Raw genomic sequence first — 21,481 nt, forward strand, 5'->3', positions numbered from 1 at the left:
GTGAATTTAACTGTAGCAGGTGGCAAAGTGTGGAAGTAAACGAAGAGGCTAGGAATTTATTTGAGGATGTTGGCACTGGCTTTGTTGTGCTTTACCATGTATCATTTCATTGCAAACGCACTGTCTGGGCAAAGTCAGCTGCCATAGTTTCATCTGAGTATTTTGTGTAGGTGGTACTGAAGGCTTGGACTGACAGGACCATCAATAACAGAAATGCAAGTGAAACGTGTCATAATGCATGAGGAGATTGGATAAACATCGCAGTGTTTGCAATTCTCTTCGTTTTGATTTAATGCCTGGTATGAAATCAACAGATTTGAGCATACAAAGTTCTTTAGTGATCTGTGAAAAACAAAATACATTCATAGTTTTGGCTTTCTGGGAGATGGAAAACGCAAATTTCCAGTAATGGCTTACACAGCTGAGAGAAAATACTTGGTCACTGTGTCAGCACAAACACAGTGCTGCTGTTCAAGTGTTTAAATACTGGCTTTAGTTTCATTAGGTCTGTCCTCAGACTTGTAAAATTCAGTGACCTACCCTAAAGTGTCAAAATATGTTACCACTAAACATACAAAATAAATCTTTTGGGTGTTTGTTTTCTTTTAAAAGCTATAGTAAGCTCACCTCCTGAAGGGAGATCTCATGTGTGGACAGCAAAATATTGGATACATTTCTTCAATATTTTCAATATTTAAAGAGGTTTCAGGCTTAAAGTCTTTTAGGAGAACTTTTGGGAGTTCCAGAATTATTTTCTAGTTTTCTGTGGCTGCTTTTAACATTCAAACAGTAACTCTTACTGATTTGCATGTTAATAGAAATAGATTCCCTCCCCCTCACTTTTCTCTTTTAAATAAACTAGTTTGGGGTCAGACCAAGACTTTAGGATACTTGCTTGGTTTTCCAAAACCATTCTTCATTCAAGGTGTCTAGCTTTAAATGGAAATTTTAATAGAGTTTTAAGTATGTTTACTAATTAAAATTGGGTTTAATGTACTTTCATCTGATTTTTCTCCACTTCTCATCTTGAAAGCTTCCTTAAACAATGTCATTTCAAATAGTTTAGTATCTCACTTTTCTCCTCACCAGCCTCTATTTGAAACTGGAGTGCCAAGCTTATTGTAGTATGTTAGTTTATTGTAAGAACTGAATGAAGAATTCTTCAGGGTCAAGTTTCTGTTGTGGTTTGTTGGATTTTTTGTTTTGTTTTGGGTTGTTGGTTTTTGTTTTTTTGGGTTTTTTTTACTTCTAAGCTTGCCTAGTAGGAACTTGGCAGGAGTCAGAAGACAAAGCCTTTGTCATAAAATGCTTCTCATTGCTTGATCGGTGGTGCCTTGTGTCTGCCTGAAGTTATGAGGGTTTCTGTGTAATTTTGAATTCAGAAGTGCCATGATACAGGTAATTCTGATTTCAGAGCTGCCATCATACCTGCTAGGAGCACTCTGTGCCTTGGGTGCTGAGGATGTCTGTCTGAGAGCTCTGACAGTATCAGACCTGTGTGTGGTGGTACCTAGCCGTGTTCTCAGAGAAACTGTATGCAGCAGCCATTGCTTTCTGTAGAAAACTGTCAAGTTTTGATTATCCAAGTAGAATTATTGGAGAGAATTGTTTTGCGAGCTTGGTTTGATTACTGACAGTCATGTGCCCTGCATATTAAAGCTAATCTATAAATAGGTATCAGAGACCTGTGAGGAGAAACTCAAACTAAATTATCAATGTGCCTTGAAAGTGAGAGTCATAGAATTAAGTCTTTCATCAAAGCTGTTTGGGATCAAGGTAATGTGTGTGGTTTTGTTAGATGTGTAGAATCCTGACAAGGAGAAAGGACAGGGGGTTTTCTATTCAAGAGAAAGAGGAAATGGGGAAAAAAGTGAATTGCATGAGCCAGGCAATGTATAGGAAGCAAGTGACATACTCTTAAAGCCTAGGATTTGCATTTGTTGTGAGGTATGGGTGTGACTTTATTATTTTTAGCACTAGCACTTTATCCATGTAAAGTGTATGAAATCCACAGAAAGATAAAGATTCATACTCAGTAGCATTTACAGGAGTAACGACTTCAAGAATTAATACCTTGTTTTGTGCAGTGTGCTGTAATGCAGTCAGCTTTTGTATCATGGCTTGCTGCTATTTTAAAATGCACATGGCAGTCCTTTCACTGCTTCAGAGAGACATTGCCAGCCACTGGCAACTTCTTGCATGCCTGACTTAAATAGAAGCATCCTGCATGTAGGACCTCTCTTAGCCTCAGATTTTCCAGAGCTGAAGCCTTATCTCCTTCTGTGATTGTAGGAACACATAAGCCCCAGCACTGACTGCTCAGTGTCTGCAACCTGAAGTCATAAGGTCTGCGAGTATAGTCGTACATAAGTCATAAACCTCAGTCTTTGTGGTGTAAATGTCCTGAAACTGCAAAAATAACAGCGTGAGGATGCTTTTTGCATAGTAGATGTAGCTGCATAGTTTTGCAGACCGTCAGCACATAGGCTTTCTGGTGTGTAATGTGTTTTCTTGACTTAAAAGCGACATCCAGCCTGGCAGTGCTTGTTTATAACAATGAGGAAAAAATTGTGCTTAGTTTAGTTTGGCTCCAGCAGAGCTATGAAAAAGGAAGAGGAGAAACATCTGCAACTGTTACAGCATGTTTGAATTTAAATAAAACCAGATAAGAGCAAGGGGCAGGCAGCTTTCTTCTTTAAATGAAAGGAAAAAAACTCACAGAGAATCAATAAACCAAATTTTAAGGGACAAGCGTGTGTTTTTTTAAGGTGCATTAGTATTATAAGAGAACACTGAAAGGAATGAAAATAGCCATTTCAGAGGAGTTGTAGAAGTTATTGTGCTGAGGTTTTGTGGGTTTTTTCCCCCCTTTGAGTAAGACTCCGCCCAGCTGCTGGCAAAGCCAGAAGCTGTTGTTGATGGCTCTGTTGGGAAGGGGCTCAGTTAGCGTATGCTGAGCAGAAATCTGCTGCAGACCCGAGTGCCCGCAGTTGAAGAGGCTGCTGCTGCTGCCAGGGTGATTCATTGAGTGGGGGAACAAGCGGCAAGTCGAGTTTAAAGGTCCAAGGCTCCGCCCGCGCCCTTTCCCCTACTTTGCTGGCGGGCACGTGGCCGCGCAGGAATGCGGCGAGGGGAAGCGCGCCGGGCTCGGCTTGGAGTCGGCCTTGGAGGAGGAAAACAAGTGCTCGGGGAGGCGGGCTGAGGGAAGCCTTTGGTGTGCCGCCATCATAATTCAGGGCAGTTTTAAAGGCTTATGGTTTTTAGAGGGAATATGAAAGGAAACAAGCTGCTTTATTGTCTCGCGTCTTAACGTCAAGTAATAAATACAGTCCTAGGACTGCGCTGTATTTGTTTTCAGGGCTCGTTTGCTTTAGTCAGGATTAATTCTTGTTGGATTTTTTTTTTTTTCATTTGGGAATAAGGAATATTTTCCTTAATGAAGCTTATTTATTTTTATGAGAATGCTAAATTTGAATTCATTAAAATGTCAGGTTGACTGTTAATGCTTGACGCGATTTAGAATATTTTTCTGCCTTGGGCAGTAAAAAAAGCATGTGCTTAAAAACGAAAGGGTTCCTGAAATTCTTTCCATTCATCAACAAAGAGAGGGTTAATTACAAATTTCCAGGCTGAGAAGTCACAGGGGAGTTGAAGGGTAAGGGAAAACTAGCTGATCTTGTACTTCAGGCACTGGCATTCCAGAATACAAAATTCCGTGAGTGAACTGAGCAGAACCTGTTGGCCCTTCTTGAGACAAATCCAGGTGCCTGATTCTCTCTATGCAACTACGGTTGAGTTCTTTGTATGTGTTTGTTGGGGTTTTATCATCCCACCCTTAATAGTGCCACTAAACATATGATAAATTCTTAACTTGGAAAGCTTTTGCAAGCCCTGTTGAGTTCAGGTTATACCCTGTATCACTGCTGCCTCTCCCTGCTTTATTGCTCTCTCGTCAGCTGGTGATGACCAATTTAAATGAATGAGTGGACAGCTGACTTTGACTTCCTCATACTTGCCTGCAGCAGAGCCCATGTAAGTAGTTGTTAGTGACAGAGTCATTAAGTACTGCAAATTGCAGTTGTTCCTCCGGCACACAGGGCTTGTGTTAAAGCTTTTGAAACTGGTGTTCAAAGCTGGTTTGTGTGCTTCTAATTTGCTCTTCTTTGTTATTCTAATCAGACACTACACACAGATAAATCAATTGCATACTATCTGTAGGATACTGTGAGCTTTAGGTGCCTTGATTCACCCGGCTTCTAAAACCCAGCTCCTACAAGCGAGCAGTGGCTGATGGATGTGCGAGATCTGTGAATTACCATTAGGCACTGTAGCAGTAGTTGTATTGCAGAGGTGGATCGCTGTGGGCTGGTCCAGGAGCAGGCACGTTAAATGCTGCAAAGAATCCGTGCCTGTTGGTCAGCAACCTTAATAGATGATGTGCACTTACCTCATTCATCTCTGCCGAGTATTCCTTCTCTTTCTATATCGTGTATTTTTTCCTAAGCCTACAGTTATTGCTGCATTCCAAGTGCCTGGTTGTCTGCTCGTACACCTTGGCACCCATTCTTTGTGTTTCAGATGACTTTGATTAAGTAGAGTATTTACAGATTAGAGGAGCAGCACTCTGGTCATAATGAGCTGCTTTTGAAATGCCCGCCTAGTCCTCCCGTGGTGTTCAACGATGAGAGTCTTCCAGAATTTAATTACTAGCTTCAGGTTTGCAAACGAAATGTGAATTTTAGCTTTCAGGATTTAAAAAGGATAAAGTAGCTGTACTTTTTTTGATTCTGCTTACATAGAAATACCAGTGCAACCTTAAAACACTTGGTATTGATAATGTGTTTTGTACCAATCTTAATCTAAAACTTGCCCTTGAATCCTGACCTACAGATGGGGCAATAAATTCCACTACTGTTTAGTCATACTTGTAGGAGGATATTGTTTTTGGGGCTATGCATGAAAGTTTTGTAAGAGACTAACTTTGGAATCATGATGGTCTCAGGAATACACAGTTTAGACCATTTCAATGTTATACATAGATTCTCTCTGCAAAAATCTACTTTCTAATTGTAAGTGTTCAAAAAGCATTTGTCTGAATCAACAGTTAGTAGGAGTGACTTCCAGGGTGTTTATGTATAAATGATGGTTACGAAAACTGGGAAAAGCTATGGAATTACCCACAGGTTTAACAAGGACAAGTGCCAGATTCTGCATTTGTGTTGGGGCAGCCCTGGTTGCGTGTACAGACTGGGGAATGAGAGGGTGTAGAGCAGTGCTGCAGAAGGGGACCTGGGGGTCCTGTTTATGGGAAGCTGGATCTGACTCAGCATTGTCCTGGCAGCCAGGAGGGCCAACCCTGTCCTGGGGACATCAGGGACAGCCAGGCAAGGGAGGGGATTGTCCCACTCTGCTCTGCACTGGGGTGGCCTCACCTCGAGTGCTGGGGGCAGTTCTGGGTGCCACAATATGATAAAATACATAAAGCTCTTAGGGTCCAGAGGAGCTGTGAGGATGGTGAAAGGTCTAGAGGAGAGAGAGGGTTCAAGGAGCAGCTGAGGTCACTTGCTCTGCTGAGCCTGGAGAAGAGGGGACTGAGGGAAATCCTCATTGCAGTCACAGCTTCCTTGTGAGGGAAGGAGCAGAAGCAGGTTCAGCTCTCTTCTCTCTGGTGACCAGTGACAGACACGAGGGAACAGCCTGAAGCCCTGTTGGGGAAGTTTAGGTTAGATATTTGGAAAAGGTTTTTCACCAGAGGATGATGGAGCACTGGAAGAGAGTCCCAAAGGTTGCAGCCCCAGACCTGACAGAATTCAAGATGTGTTTGCACATCACTCTCAGGCACATGGTGGGATTCTTGGGGCTACATTGGGTTTACATTTCTGTTTTGACTTCCAGTGGTTTTGGTTTGAGTCTTTTGTGGCTGCTCAGTACAATTGTCCTCTGTCTGTATTGGCATGGTTGTTGATATTTGTTTGGGCAGTTAAGCTGAGCTGCAATTTCATGAAATCATAGTTTCAGATTTCTTTGGGGAGGTAATTTTTCTGACAGTTGTGATTTGGTTTCCTGAACAAAAATAGTTTTGATTTTTGCAGTTATTTGCCAGTCACAGCACAAAGCCACAGAGACTGTGGTCTCTAATGGCTTTGAGTAATCATCTTGAAATTAGGATATGAAAAAAATTTTGGGAGAAGATATGACCAGAAGCAGCTTTGTTTCTCTAGCTGAGGTGAAAACTTTAGACAACTTTTGTTTCAGATAAAACATTTTCTGAATGTTCTTTGAAATGTAAGATGCTCTGTACCTGTGGTATGCTTTTTCTGTATGTTTTGGCTTTCACTTTCTGTTCTGCTCTGATTTTTTTATGTATTGCGTGTATAGGTGATACGTGTCTGTGATGCTGCCAAAATGCTCGAGTTACACAAATGTTTTGTTTCCATTTGCAGCTGCTTTGGTTAACAAAGGTGCCTTAAATTAACCTTCAGGACACTCAGACTGAAGTGCAAGCAGAACCTGTAAGGAAAAGGCAAGTAATTATATGTAAATTCTTTCATACTTGGAAATCTTTGCCAAAATCATGGTGTAGAAAATATCTTGCTGGAAATGGACTAGGTCCTAGTTCCTCTGAACAAGGAGGCAATACTGTTTGTAAACTTTGTTTTCTGACAGAACTCTCTCTGAAAATGGCGGAAGCTCACCAGGCAGTAGCTTTTCAGTTTACAGTAACTCCAGATGGGATTGACCTGCGTATGAGCCATGAGGCACTCAAACAGATTTACCTGTCTGGGGTCTATTCATGGAAGAAGAAGTTCATCAGATTCAAGGTATGCTAAACTAGTCCAGTCCATCAAACTTACGAGTTATTTAATGTTTCATTAATTTATTGGAGTTTTTTTAGGGAAAACTGATTTTTTTTTTTCCTTTATGGTAAATAGAGTTCTTCATTGTGAAAGACTTAGGGGGTTTTATTTAAGACAAGGGGTGCCGAGGAAGGTGGCATAAGGTGATACTGTAAAGACTGAAAGGGTACATTTTTTTTCTTTATTTATTCTATGGAAGCAAGATGAAGCATATGTAGAAATTAACTGACTTCATTCTTCCTAATGCACCACGTAATAATGTAATATTTTAGGAGAAGTCAAAAGTACAATTAGTTGTGATCTTTAGTGTCATATGTCTTAGAGGTACAAGGCTACACTCTTTATTATAGCTAAATAGTATTGTATCTGATGAGGTATTTGATAAAGATTGTTTTGTTCATGGGATTATAATTGTAAATACCTCTTTCATTAGTAGCAATGTACATAAACTAGAGGTTATCTTCAACATCTCTTTCAAAACTATAAACATATTAACAGAAATCTTATTAAAATTGTCTTATAAAGCCATAAGAAGAACTGTTTAAATTGTATAAAAAAAGATAATTCTGGTTCTCAGTGTCTTGTTCAGTAGGATATTTTTGCCATGTATTCATGTAGAAGGGTCTAACTCAGTGTAAATTGAAATTATCGAAGTGTCATTTGTTTTAGAGTTGTTAGTTAGTTTCAGTACTTTTAGTAAGACTTGCAGCAGGATCAGCAGTGTCTACAAGAGAATGTTAAAGTTCCTTTCATTGTTGATACCATTGTTACAATTTTCTGTAGTAATCAAGCATAAGTAAATCCATTCCCTATTGCTGAGATAATCTCATGTAAGAAAATGTTGCATAATCTTAACTACTTGTTTCTAACTAAATGACTTAAATGTGTTGATTTTTGTTTCTTTCCATGGTTATATGAAGTCAGTCACTTTGGTATGAAAAAATTATGTGAAGGCTTTTCTTTCCAGAATGGAATTATCACCGGTGTTTACCCTGCTAGCCCATCTAGCTGGCTTATTGTAGTTGTGGGTGTGATGTCAACCATGTATGCTAAAATTGATCCTTCCTTAGGGATAATAGCCAAGATCAACCGAACACTTGATACAACGTAAGTAGACTGAAATGTTAATGTTTCTCTAAAGGGAAATCAGTTTTATTTGCAGCTGCTCTTAAAGCTATTTCTGTTAAAATGTATCCATTTTGGAATGGTACGTTTGTGACACCATAAACCAAATAAACAACTGTATTATGAGGATATGAAATAGGGAGGTTGTACAAGTATTGCTGCATATTTCTGGGTATTTGGGAGGCACATTTGGGAACTTTTGTGGCCTTTGATGTTGCTGCATGAAAAGCTCTTTGGAAAGGAATTTATGAAAGCAGGGTGAGCAGGCATAAATCTTGTGTAAGGTCTGTCCGTACTGCTATTATATTTTTGTTTGTAATACCAGCTTCTCTTTGGAACTTAAATAGACACTAACTGGCATATGCTGGTTTTTGTTTTAAATAGTGGCTATATGTCAAACCAAACACAGAACATTGTGAGTGGAGTACTTTTTGGCACAGGGCTTTGGGTTGCCCTTATCGTCACAATGCGCTACTCCCTGAAAATGCTGCTCTCCTACCATGGCTGGATGTTCTCTGAACATGGCAAGCTTAGTGCTGGCACCAAGTTTTGGATGGTAAGGATATGTTGGCTTCATTTCATCTTAACTTCTAACTGATCAGTATTCAAAGCCTTAAAAGAAAATTCTGTAGTTTTATTTCTTTATTGTGTTTTTTGTGTCATGGGACAGGAGGCTGTCAGGTAGCTATTTCTACTGTCACCCTTCTAATGCTGTAGTGAAACTATTCATCGTGGCCTTCTAGAAGGAAGAGTAAACACTTCAAGAGTAACTTCTAAATTGTCCAACACTTTGGGCCTGTGTGACTCAATACCTGCTTTTTCTGTATGTGAAAGTACAGTTAAAGGTCTTTGTCTGCAGCACCAAAGAATCTTGTCCTCACAGAAAGTGCTCCCCTAATTCTTTGTTGTAATCCTTGTTAGGATTCCTTTGATAGAGTCATCCATTATAAAATTATAAATAATCATCCATTATAAAATAATTCTTCTGCTTGAAGAAAATATTTCCGAGTGTTCTTTGAACCGATTTATTGGCGTGCCTCCAGAATAAGTTGGGGAAGAAGCGTAAGGTGTAGGCAGCGTGTTACGCAGTTTTCAGATAAGGATAAGAAGGTGAGAGTGGTATGTCTCCTGTGGATTGTTGTGGTGCTTTGGAAAAGGATCCTTAAAGGATTTGATAGGTATAAAGTGAGGAGATGTAAATGTCGGTGCTGCAGGAGATGAAGTGAGGTTTTGCTGCTTGGACTCAGTTCTTTCATCTCATTTTTGCCTGTATTGTGGTAGAAATAGCTTAGTTTCTATACTGTGATAAATTAGTCTGTGCGGCCTCAAAACTTAACAGATGTGTGTCAAACTAAGCACAGGTCATGATTTACTATGGGAGCTATTCAAGGACAGGTATGCAGAATGGTGTACACTAGAATAGAGTTTAATGTTTGTCTGGTACAAGTGAAATTTCTAATTGATGGTTTCTCCTGGAAGCAGTAGCAGCCTCATGACCCAAACTGGTACAGTCCAGAGGCTCTGAATGGTAAGGCTTTCTGTCAATTGCTTGGAGCTGTAGCTGCCTTGGTTTTCAGCATGTCCTACCAGATAGATTCTTCAAAGCCCTTAATATTGCCTTATCAACTTTAAATCAGTATGAACTATAATGCTACTTACCATGCTTTGGTGCATATTGTATTTATCAGTTTTTTCTACCATATATGTTGCATATGTATTTTGTTGTGTATTGTATGTGTTTTAAAAGTACAGAACACTGAAGGTGAACAGTGTCTCATCTATAAAGGTCTATTTAACTAGACCAAGCAAAACTAGTGAAACAGCTCCAACTACCCTAACTTTCTAGATTTTTATAATACTGTGTTCTCTTCAAATGATCATGCAGATCAAAAACCTGAGCTCTAATTTCAGTCACAGTGCAAAGTGATTTTTCAGACTGGTTGGAAGTCTGGTGGCACTTTTAATCAGCATATTTCACCTTGTAAAATCAAATATCCTGTATCAGTGTTAGGGGAAAATCCAAATATTCATTGCCATTTAAAAAAATAAATTAAAAAGTGGTAATTTTATGTGAAGAGATGCAACATATGTTAGAATGATATTATTTGCTGTGTCTGCATATGAAGTCAGTGATGTAATGCAATGTGTGTATCTGTCACAGCACTTTGTTGGTCTCAAGCTATTAAGAATTCTCTATTACAAGTTTTCTTTAGAGATAAGTACTGTGAAATGTGTTTGCTGGTTTTTGTCAGTTGAGCAGGTACTCTTAAAATAATTTTAGCCTTTTCTGGCTTAAGAATTTTGGAATAAAATTGTCTCCAAGTATGAAATTAGATTTCCATATGAAAAGCTGAGCTTTCTCTTTCCCACCTGTGTCCAAAAATTATCTTGTCCTGAAGCACAGCTGGATTTGATTGGCAGCCCACTGTGGTGCCTCCCATGTACATCTGATGGCTGTGATACAGATCCATTTGCAGGGAGGTCTTTGTTGCTGGTAATACTTTGCAATTGTTGGTTGTTTTGTGCTGCCTAAAACTGTTTTCTCTCAGCTGACCCAGGAAGCTGAGAGGGAGGAAAAGCTCTATATTCTAACAGTTTTGTTAAAAGTTTTCAGACTTTAGTAGTGAAATGAAGTCCTCTGTTTTATTCTGTCTTGTCTGGTGGTTTATATATACTATCCTGTGTACTGGACCAAGATTACAATTTGAGAGTAAAAGTTCCACTGGGTTGTTGGAAAGTCAAGTCACCGCTTGACTTTCATGCTGAAATAGGGTGGCAGTGTCAAAATCCTTTCATGAGTAGCCTAGAGGTTGCATGGCCTAGAATTTCAGCTTAGTGTGTGCCGCAATTGAAAAGTAGCGGTGGACAGAAAAGCTGCTTCTGTTTTCACTCCTGTGTTCACAGGAGATTCTGCAATATCTGAAGCTGAGTTCTCTCTGGCTTTTTTGTTTCGTTGCTGGGGGGTTTTTTTGTAACACAAGCACTGAGTGTAACACTGGCATGCTTGCACAATTTGGTATGTTCAAATCATGCAGTAGACTACCTGAGATTGATTCATGCTTGAATTAACTCCTGTAACATCGATCCTGTTATTGATGTTGAGCTGTAACTTTGGGAAACATTAAGACATGATACAAAAGCATAGTTATTATTTTTAAAGGTTGCTGTAGTTATCTAGAAACCTTAGCTGAGTCACAGGCTTGATAATGATTGTGTTTTGAAGCACAATTTAGATATGTTTCTTGTATCTACTATGTAATATAGTAAAAGGTCAGCTAGTAGATGTGAGTTTTTTAATCTTTCCAGAGGGGGATGTATGAAGGAAAGTAGTGCTAAGTAACTGTATTTATATTGCAATCAAGGTGTGCCCTACATAAACAGCAATATTGTCTGAGACAGGATGATAACTGGGAAGTCAGGAATGATCATGCCTATCTTGCTCTTCCACTGCCATGTTGTTTAACCTTTAGGAAGTTAGTTTCTGTCAAGGCCTTTTTTCACATGTGAAACCGTGATAAATGGGGTAGCTTCCTACATCTAGTACAGTACAGTTCACCAGTGAAAAGGACAATGAGTTACATTACACATTTACTCTGTCGTTTTTCTTCCATTTAACCTAATAATTTGGGGTGTGTATTTTGTCTTTGCTTTTCTCCAGACCCTTGTAAAACTTTTCTCAGGGCGTAAACCCATGTTGTACAGTTTCCAGACATCTTTACCACGATTGCCAGTTCCAGCTGTTAAAGACACAGTTAATAGGGTATGTACATTCACCAGTTTATTTTCTTCAGTAACACAGGATCCATACCTAGATGCCTTTTGGCGTGTTTCTGCCATGCCTCATGAAAAACTGCATTGTGGTATTAATATGGTGTAACAGATTCAAACTTCTGCATGGAAATGAAAATAAAGGCTGTGACAAACCAGTGACACTGGTGGCACTTTGAAGCCGGTGTGATTCACACTGGATGGCATGATGCCTGTTGTAAGGCTGTGCCACAAAGTCAGGTTTCCAGGGTGTTTGAAGCACACTTTTGTTATCCTCCCCCGTTGTGCAGTGTTATAAAATGTGTGTGTTATAACTCAAAACTTTGTAGCAAAGTGGGTAAATATGGCAGTATGTCACAGAAACTGAAGGTTTGATTTTTAGAGGAGAAAAAAGAAATCTCCGTCAGCTACTGAAGAAACCGCATGCCTTACCATTTGGGTGGAAAAGTTAGGAAAGTTACCTCTTCCACTTGTGTTTTCCTCACAAATGTCTGAAAAAAATATTTTATTTTTTGAAGTTTGCAGCAGATGTTTAGAAGAGCATATGGTCTTATTTTAAAATAACATGGTATTTGCAGCCTTATGAATTGAGACTGGATAATCTTTACTGTTCAAGTGCTTTATGTAGGAATGGTGAGAAGCTACATATTAGTTCCTATACTGATGCTAATTCTTTTCTTGTGTTCTAGTATCTAGAGTCAGTTCGACCACTTATGGATGATGAAAAGTTCAAAAGAATGGAGGGTCTTGCCAAAGATTTTGCTTTTAATTTGGGACCAAGGCTTCAGTGGTATTTGAAGCTAAAATCCTGGTGGGCCACTAATTATGTAAGTAGATAAATAGGAGGCTCAGTTGTTCAAATTACATTATTTGTTCCCTGGTGCTCTTTTTGGCTTAAACTGCATTATTTCTTAAATGTAAAAGAAGGAAATTGAAACTGCTTAATATTTTACTAAAGTACATGTGACTTTGCATGTAAATAATTTGTGTGATTTGGTAAACAGTATGGTGAGCAAAGGTGAATGAAACTTGAAAAAATGAATTCTTATTTTGCATTTTGTTATTCTGGAGAATTTACTGTTAGGGTTGCTTTTGGGGTTGGTTTATTTGCTTGTTGAGCTTGATAACTCAGTAATGGGCCTGGCTGCCCAGGTAGTTTAGAAGAATGATTTAGAACAGTTTTTTTAATATAGAGCGGCTGAGGCAAATATAAGAAAAATAAAGAACTGTATCTAATTGAGTTGGTGAGCTGTCTTTTCTTTTTTTTCTTTTTTTTCTTAACAAAAAAAAAAATCCAACCCTGAACATCATAGTGAGAACTGTAATATTAATTCCTTCCTGATATATTGTCTAACATACTCCAGGTAGCCTAACCTGTCCTGGCAAAGGCTGTAAAGCACTCAGGAGATCTGATACATTTTAAATATTATGGGGAGATCATGACTTCTTTGAAACCTTATCAGGGAGATACAGCTGAATTTGATTTAGTTTTCTCGCCCTTTTTTCCCTGTTTTCCCTGAAGTCTGATAGAAATTAGCAGGGTGGGGATTATTGTCTTTTTAAGTGCTAGCAGTTTCCTTCCCACTTCTGGATGGAATGTTGTCTGGTGGAGCCATCAACATAGAGGACATAATCTGTGGAAATGATGAGATTTTACTGCTTCTCTTTTTCCTTCCTGCTGCAGGTTAGTGATTGGTGGGAAGAATATATCTACCTTAGAGGACGTGGACCAATCATGGTTAATAGCAACTATTTTGCAATGGTAGGTAAATCCTGTAAACACCTTTTGTTGCATAGAAACTGTAACATTTCTGGCAGGCATCTTACTTCATGGAGTCTTTCTGCTTAGAAATCTGTTGCCACTGAGCATGTAACCTTTGTTTTTCTTTCTTCTGGTACAACCTGAAGCCAGTGTCTTCAGGTGCCTTCAGGTACATCACATACTGAAGTATGTGACATATAAATATATATACACATAAGTATGTGACACATACACCTATCTTAACAGCCCTAGCACAGCTGAAACTTCGGCAAACTCATGCAGTAATGACTTCAACAGTTTTGTCCTTACTGTAAAGAGCAATCTTCCAAAAGCTCCATGTAAAACTTAATGGGTAACACAGCTGAAGGAGGCGTGTGGTCACGCTAGCAAATGTACGTACAGGAAGTAAAATTGTAAAAGACTGAAAATAAAAAGCAAAAAAGAAATATGATGGTCTTGGATCAAGTTTTATGTAGCACTGTCTTTTCTACTCAAATGATTAATAATGTTTAAGGAGACTGTGACTGCTGAAGAAAAGTTTCCTCAGCTCACTGCACTTGTGCACTTCATAAATTTTAAAGCTTTTTCTACATTATCCAGAATAAACATTTAAGTATGTGGATGAGAAGTACTATCAGGTTTGGGTTTTTTTTCTAATGTAGCCTGGTAATCATTAACTTATGATTCTTCTCTACTTTACAGGACTTCCTTTCTTTATATCCCACAACCCTGCAGGCAGCTAGAGCTGGTAATGTTATCCATGCCATCCTGCTCTATCGGAAAAAACTGGACAGACAAGAAATCAAGCCAGTATGTATATCAGTTTAAATAGCTTTTGATCTTTTTCCAGCACAGTCTGTGAGAAGCTGACCAGTGTTCAGAATGGGAGAGGAGAGGAATGTCTTATTGTTATGAATTTTTATGGTCCAAATCATCTTGGCTGTCACTTGAATTGCACAGGGGCAGAAACTAGCAACTGCCAAAAATAGAGAATTGTATGGATACAATACAGGATGGTTGGAATAAGGGTCTGGAGGCCACCAAGAGTGGGCCAGTGGGAGCTTAAGATGATGATAACATCCTGTGTTGCACTAATTTCTAGGTAGCAAAGATTGGCATATCCCATTTGAGTTCCTGTACCATCCAATGGCTGTGTATTGTAGTAAACAACGACTGTGGAAGCAATTAAGTAGTTTTTTTAAGATCATTGAAGGGATGTAATTAATTGTATGGAACTACAAATCTGAGAAATGTGAACTTCTGTTCCTACACAGCCATAAATAGCTTAAAAGAATGCATTAAGGGGTAATGCATGCTGCATGTGTAAAGTTTTGCATCCAGACCACCCATGGAAAACTCTTTGGATTTCAGGTGCTAGCTAGCTTCAGTCTTCCCTCATGGTGGGTGAGTTTTTGGTAGAAGGAGAAAAAATAATGGTTCTAGAATTTCCATTTGAATATTCCACATGTAGTTTAAGGAAAAACCATGAATGGGGAGGAAAAAACTCAACACTGCGTTAATGTGTTACAAATCTTACTCTTCTGAAGACTTTGTTTAACCAGATCTTGGTCAATTTTAATTTTCTAATTGTATTTGCAAAATGACATTTTAATGTATGTTTGCTTCACAGATTCTTTTGATGGGATCCACTGTTCCACTCTGCTCAGCTCAGTGGGAAAGGATGTTTAATACTTCCCGTATCCCAGGAGAGGAATCAGGTAGGCAAGGCCAGCCAAGGAGAATAAGCACCTTGATGGAATTCAGGGCTTGGTGTCTTTTGTGCCACAAATCTGGTTTTCCAGATAAAGATCTGACTGGCACAAGTGTATATCAATACTGTGTTCCAAGACTGAGGTTGTAATAGATTGCTGTAGAGTTCCTAGATGTTTTTCATTTTAGGGAAATTTTGAAGCTTTTTTAGTGGTTTTTCTCCTTTACTTAAATTAAAAAAAAACAACTTCAAGATAATATTGTCTGTCCTGTTTTTGAATTTATAAATCGTCTTTACTTCTATTTTTCCAAGATCAAGATGATTTTTGAGGTATTAAAAGTGGCTTTTTTTTGTTGCCTTTTATTTTTTTTCCTAAGTTTTGTCACTGTAAGTGGAGTCAGAAGGTAAGAAGGACTTACCATTTTTAATCAGCAGGTGGAAGAAAACATTGCTGTTCATTTGCTTTCTCTTTGAGAGCTTCACAGCCGATTTTAGTGGAGACTTGTGCTGGTGTATTTTTCTACAATAGCTTAAGCTGTATCTAGGCTTCTCTGATCATGTCATATGCTGAAAAGCCTCTTAGAGCTGATTTCACCTGTTTACCCAACAGTGCATCCTTGTGGCAGCATCCCAGTGAAATACAAGCAGGAGTTATTGTTTAGTCACCTCCGTTGGGAATGCACGTACGGGCTGCCACTTGAAAACAGGATGGGGTTTTTTTACTTTCTGTGAGGCCTGTAACTCACTCTGATGTTTCAAACTGCCTTCAGACTTGTTACTCCCACTCAACTACAGAATTCAAAACAAAGAGTTTCTAAACAAATGCAGGGATCTGCCCACTCTTCCCTGCTGGAGGCTGACATTTGCTGTAAGAAGTTGGATAAGGGGGAGAAGCGGCATTGGGTAGTGGATAAAGCAGTAGGTGTATGTGTCAGATAAGGACTTTGCTCTCAGTTCTGCTGCTGGCCTTTGCTAGATTGTTGTGGATTTTTTTTTCAAGCTATGCCTCAGACAGCTTTATCTGTAAACTGAAGGAAAGAACATCCCTGGTATCATTACTCCGTGTCATAACCAGTAGCTTGAATAGACAAGCAGGTTTTTAAATCTCTCTTGGACAACTTTAGTCTATGAGCTACTGTTATTTAGAATACTGCAATACTTCAAGTGCTGAGAGTGCAACCCTTGCCCTTTCCATGTAATAAAAGGTATAAACAGTTTGCATTTAGCATTGGCTTTTTTTCGGTCTAAAATGAGTTTTGCACAGATGTGTAGAACTGGCTCATTCTAACTAGCACCTGATAAAAATACATCCTGTATATCTTAGTGGTTCTCCACAGTTTCAAGTCTTTCAAATTAAATTACAGTCAGTATAATAATTACTGTATTTTTCTCCTAGGCTTTTCACATTTCCTGTCATACTTTTTCCATTTTATTGTGTTTCTGTTTTTGTAAAGGAAAAACAGTTGTGTCATTTGTGTATGTCTTCTCTAAAGGAAAAACAATTGTGTCATTCAGTATATGTCTGAGTGAGTTCCAAAAACATTTTTCACATGTTCTCATGAGCATCTTGACTCCTTGTCTCCTGATTTCAATTACTTTATGTACATTACAGTTCCTACAGAAAAAAAAAGGAGAAAAAATAGTCTTCCTATTAATTGGTGATAAATCTTGATGAACATTGTATCCTGTCACTTGAGCAGTTGTTAAATAGTCATGATTTTTGACAAAACATGCTATGGAGTGAACGACTTCACCTGTGGTTTCATGCAATGCCTTCTTGACTAAATTTAGGCTTATCCCAGTTAAGCCCAGCAGATAGTAAAATGAGGGAAAAAATGTGGCCTAGTTTTTTGCTTCACATAACATTACACATTTTGGCCATATATGGAATATTCACTCTGCATCTGCCAGGACAAATGTAAACAAAAGGTGATGGTATAAATTCTGAGTTTAAGACTCTGCATGAGTTGTCCAGGACCTGAGTGCAAATGATTTAAAAATACCTTTTCTCATACTCATCTAGCATATTCTTTGCTGACTGCTTCACAAGGCTACACAACTAGTGCTCGATTTTCAGATACAGAAATATAGATTTAGTTGCTTAATAGTGGTCTCCAGTGTGGAAACTGATGGTGCTGTATGTGGAAATGGTTGTCAGATCTGAGTATTTGACTGTTCCACGTGGGCACCTTTGTGATGAAATACCATGGGGTGCTGAAATAACTTGGAGCGCACGCAATAGGCATCTGATGTTATTTAGTGCATTAGTGTTTTGAGACTTCAGCTTTGTGTTCACCTAAGTGATTGCAATTCTAGATACCCTCCAGCATGTGAAAGACAGCAAACACATTGTTGTGTATCACAAGGGCCGTTACTTCAAAGTGTGGCTGTACCACGATGGCAGATTGTTGAGACCCCGAGAAATTGAACAGCAAATACAGAGAATTCTTGAAGATGATTCAGAACCTCAGCCGGGTGAAGAGAAACTTGCAGCTCTTACTGCAGGAGATAGGTATGGTGGTTATTACTTTTTAAATAAGTTTAGTATTTAGAAATCATTGCATAACATAATCATTGAATATTGGATGTAGAATTTTTAAATAGTCTGCAGTCAGTTTTTTTCATACCTGGGTCACTGATTTTATATACTGATGATGTGTAACAGTGCTTAAGTCACTTGTAATTGTGTGGAGTTAAAAAAATTTTGCAGTGGCAATCCTATATGCAGATTATTATTTTTACTGTTGTCTTCTTCCTTATAATAGACACTTTCTTTGGTTTAATTTTAAGTGAAGAGGATCAATGCTGTAGTAATGCATGTGCAGAAATGTTGAATTTCTGAGGATGAGGTTTTGCATGTGATGATGAGTTGAGTTGGTTCCTAGGATTCCACTGTACCAGTATTGTCAGAGCTTTTCACAGCTCTCATAGTTTAAATGCAAAGAAAGTAGTTGTGTCAAATTCCACAGAAGTAGGAGGAATGTCTCACAGTGATTTTAAAGGTAATCAAACATTGACACATTTATGTAATCTGGCTACAAACCAATTTTATTTTATTTTTTTTTACAGAGTACCATGGGCTAAGGCTCGTCAGGCTTATTTTAGCCGTGGAAAGAACAAGCAGTCCTTAGATGCTGTTGAGAAAGCAGCATTTTTTGTGACATTGGATGACATGGAGCAGGGGTACAAGAAAGAGGACCCAGTGAGGTCCCTGGATGCATATGCAAAATCATTGATACATGGCAAATGTTATGACAGGTGCAGTATTGACACTGTGGAAAATGCCTTCATTTTTTCTAGAATTTGGTTTATACATATGGATTAATGATGACTTTTAAGTTGATAAATTCCATAGAATTACAGGAGGGTTTGGGTTAGTAGGGACCTTCATCTAGTTCCAACCCCTTTTGCTACAGAAAGGGACAATTTTCAATACATCAGATTGCTCAAAGCCCAGTACAGCCTGACCTTGAACATTGGCAATGACAATGCATCCACATCTTCTCTGGACAATCTGTTCCAGTGTCTCACCAGCCCACTGTAAAAAATATTCTTCCATTATAACACATCTAAATTTATCCTCTTTCAGTTTATATCTGTTGCCCCATGTCCTGTCACTACGAGCCATGATAAAAAGTCTTTCTCAGTTTTTCTTATAAGCTCTCTTTATATATTGAAGGGCTGCAAGAAGATGCTCCCAGAGCCTTTTCCAGACTGAACAAGCCCAGCTCTCACGCTTTCTTCATGGGAGAATATTCCAGCACTCCTGCCATTTTCATGACTCTTCTCTGACCCAGCTAACAGCTCCATGTCCTTCTTGTGCTGAGAGCCCCAGAGCTGGACACAGCTCTCTAGGTGGGATCTCACCAGAGACCAAGAGGCAGAATCCCCTACCTCACCTTTCTGGCCATGCTGCTTCTTAAGCAGGCCAGGACGTGATTGGGTTTCTGGGCTGCAAGTGCACCTTGGCAGCTCATGATGAACTTTTCATCCCCAAGTCCTTCTCTACAGAGCTGAAAAATCCATTCATCCATCAGTCTGTTGAACTGGGCATTGTCTTGACCCAGGTGCAGGGCCTTGTAGTTAGCCTTTTTGAAATTCACAAGGTTCAAATTTCTGTCTATTTATTTAAATGTTCTTATTTAAAAAAATTATAAGTTCTAATGCATTTGAATGTGAATTTTAGAGAGAGAGGAAGTTACAATACAAAAACGCTTTTGAAATGTACAAAACCATAAAGAAATCTTGATTTCTTTTGTAGGTGGTTTGATAAGACATTCACTCTTATAATATTCAAAAATGGCAGAATGGGTCTGAATGCAGAGCACTCCTGGGCAGATGCTCCTATTGTTGGACACCTGTGGGAGGTAGGTGTTTGGCACAAAGAGCTAATGCAGAAGATAATGTGACAGGGGCTTGAGGCAGCCCCAAAGTCCAGCAGCAACTTTCAATCCCTTGCATTCGTGTTGCTGATGAGTGACCCGGGGCCTATATCTACAACAGCTGTAGAATTTGAAAAAGAGCCCAAACCCTTGCTGCTATTTTTTGAAGGACAGCATTTCAGTGAGCTTAGATGTCTTCACAGAAGAGTGATATAGCTCCCCAGCTACCTTTTCTTTAATGTTTTAAATCCACAGATCATTGCCTCTTTCATATGGCATTGTGTTTTTTGTATGAACATTCTCCTAAAGCTCTTAAGTTTTCTTGTGCTCTAAAACTCCCAAGCTTTTAAAATTTAAAAAATTATACACAGTTTAGCTTTTTGTCTAAGCATTGTTTGCTAAGATGCAGACTGATATGCTGTTGACATTATCTCTTGTATTTATTTGCAATGAATGCAATAAATGCACTTTGCTTTGCATTCTCCATATGCTTAGTTTAATTCTTGAAATCCTAATTGATTTTCTCCTTTTTTCATTTTGAACCTTAAACGTACAGTTACGTGAGTTAGATCAATTAAAACTATTTCAAAAATGTTCTTTAATTTTGATTTTGTATATATTTGTGCAAATGGGTCTTGCATCTAACTGGCCCCCAAGTAATTTCTGAGTTTTTTTATGGAAGTGTTTCCATGGGTATAAGAATTTTAAAAAAAGCCTCATTGCATTCTCCACCCATGGAAGAAAGAAGGCCAAATGGATTTGAGAGTGACATGACAGTGCAGTGTAGACTATCTCAATGAAAGAGGGATACTTTTTTTGCTTTTAATGAATTATTTTATATGCTTATTTCATATATCTGTACTTAATATTAGTTGATACATTTTTCTGCTAAGAATTAAGATTACTGAAGCAAGATTGAATTTTCTAGAAAGTTGTCTGTTGTTAGCTCTATACAGATTGTCTGGTTTTAGAATTGAATGGATTAAGCTTTATTTCATATTTGTCATGTTCTGACCAGTAAGTGAAATGAGAAAATTAAATTAAAATAAGAGATTAGAAGTAAATCATCAAGCTTTTTCTTTCCATATTGAGCAGATTCAAATCTTTTGCTAGCTCTTTGTTTTGTATGTGGGTTTGTTGTTTCTTAATTTTTTTTTAACATTGAAGATGCTTGATATCTTATAAGACAGGGCCTTTTATGTTCAAGTTGTGTTGTTCATCTCGGAAACATTCTTCTTTCCCACCCAGGAGCTCTAGTGCACATGTGAAATAATTTTGAAAAAGATACAAATATTAAAAGTAATTGAGTTCTTGTGGGGATTTGCACTTACTCTGAAATAAATTATTCCTTGATGAATAAGTTTTGACAAATAAAAAACTTGAAGAAATTCTCTAAAATCTAAATTGAACAAAGATGGTGAAGTCTGAGTTCAGTTTTTTGCTTCTACTTAGTTTGAGGTGGGTTTTGAATTGAAAAGTTTTTTATTAAATCAGTAGCATCTAACAAAATGCAGCAGTGTAATTGAGTAAGTGTTTGGTGCACATCTGGTGTTCTTTTTATAAAACTGGGGGCTTCACTTGCAGTTGTTTTCAGTATTTGGAAATGGATTGTATATTTTATTTTGCTGTGTAGTGAAAATTCTGAAGAAATATCATTGTTTGCAGAATGTGATGGCAACTGAGTATCTTGAACTGGGCTATTCAGTAGATGGACATTGCAGAGGAGATCCCAATCCGAACATTCCCATTCCTACCAAGCTGCAGTGGGAAATTCCAGAAGAAGTAAGTTCAGAAGATTTAGTGGTATGAGAAGGAAACGTCTCTTTTCCCCAGTGGTCAAATAATTTGTGTAATAATTGATAACCCTATTAATAAA

General features: G+C 38.4%; 1 protein-coding gene across 4 annotated transcripts in view; it reads left to right on the forward strand.

Moving 5' to 3' along the window:
• Positions 1-21,481, forward strand: part of CPT1A (carnitine palmitoyltransferase 1A) — a 38,462-nt gene that overhangs the window by 6,383 nt on the left and 10,598 nt on the right. For 2 of the 4 annotated variants that reach the window (XM_064425055.1, XM_064425057.1), the window contains exons 2-14: positions 6,444-6,523; positions 6,667-6,821; positions 7,825-7,964; positions 8,367-8,538; positions 11,641-11,742; positions 12,440-12,577; positions 13,435-13,512; positions 14,215-14,322; positions 15,143-15,230; positions 17,540-17,735; positions 18,293-18,481; positions 19,485-19,590; positions 21,271-21,387. In XM_064425055.1, the coding sequence (XP_064281125.1) occupies positions 6,681-6,821; positions 7,825-7,964; positions 8,367-8,538; positions 11,641-11,742; positions 12,440-12,577; positions 13,435-13,512; positions 14,215-14,322; positions 15,143-15,230; positions 17,540-17,735; positions 18,293-18,481; positions 19,485-19,590; positions 21,271-21,387 (1,575 nt within the window). In that variant the 5' untranslated portion in view covers positions 6,444-6,523; positions 6,667-6,680. Of the gene's footprint in view, positions 1-4,008; positions 4,033-6,443; positions 6,524-6,666; positions 6,822-7,824; positions 7,965-8,138; positions 8,267-8,366; positions 8,539-11,640; positions 11,743-12,439; positions 12,578-13,434; positions 13,513-14,214; positions 14,323-15,142; positions 15,231-17,539; positions 17,736-18,292; positions 18,482-19,484; positions 19,591-21,270; positions 21,388-21,481 lie in introns of those variants that run through there. The other 2 variants (XM_064425056.1, XM_064425058.1) reach the window with 2 other exon arrangements.

Source organism: Passer domesticus, chromosome 6 (assembly GCF_036417665.1).
Source record: "Passer domesticus isolate bPasDom1 chromosome 6, bPasDom1.hap1, whole genome shotgun sequence".
Lineage (NCBI taxonomy): Eukaryota > Metazoa > Chordata > Aves > Passeriformes > Passeridae > Passer > Passer domesticus.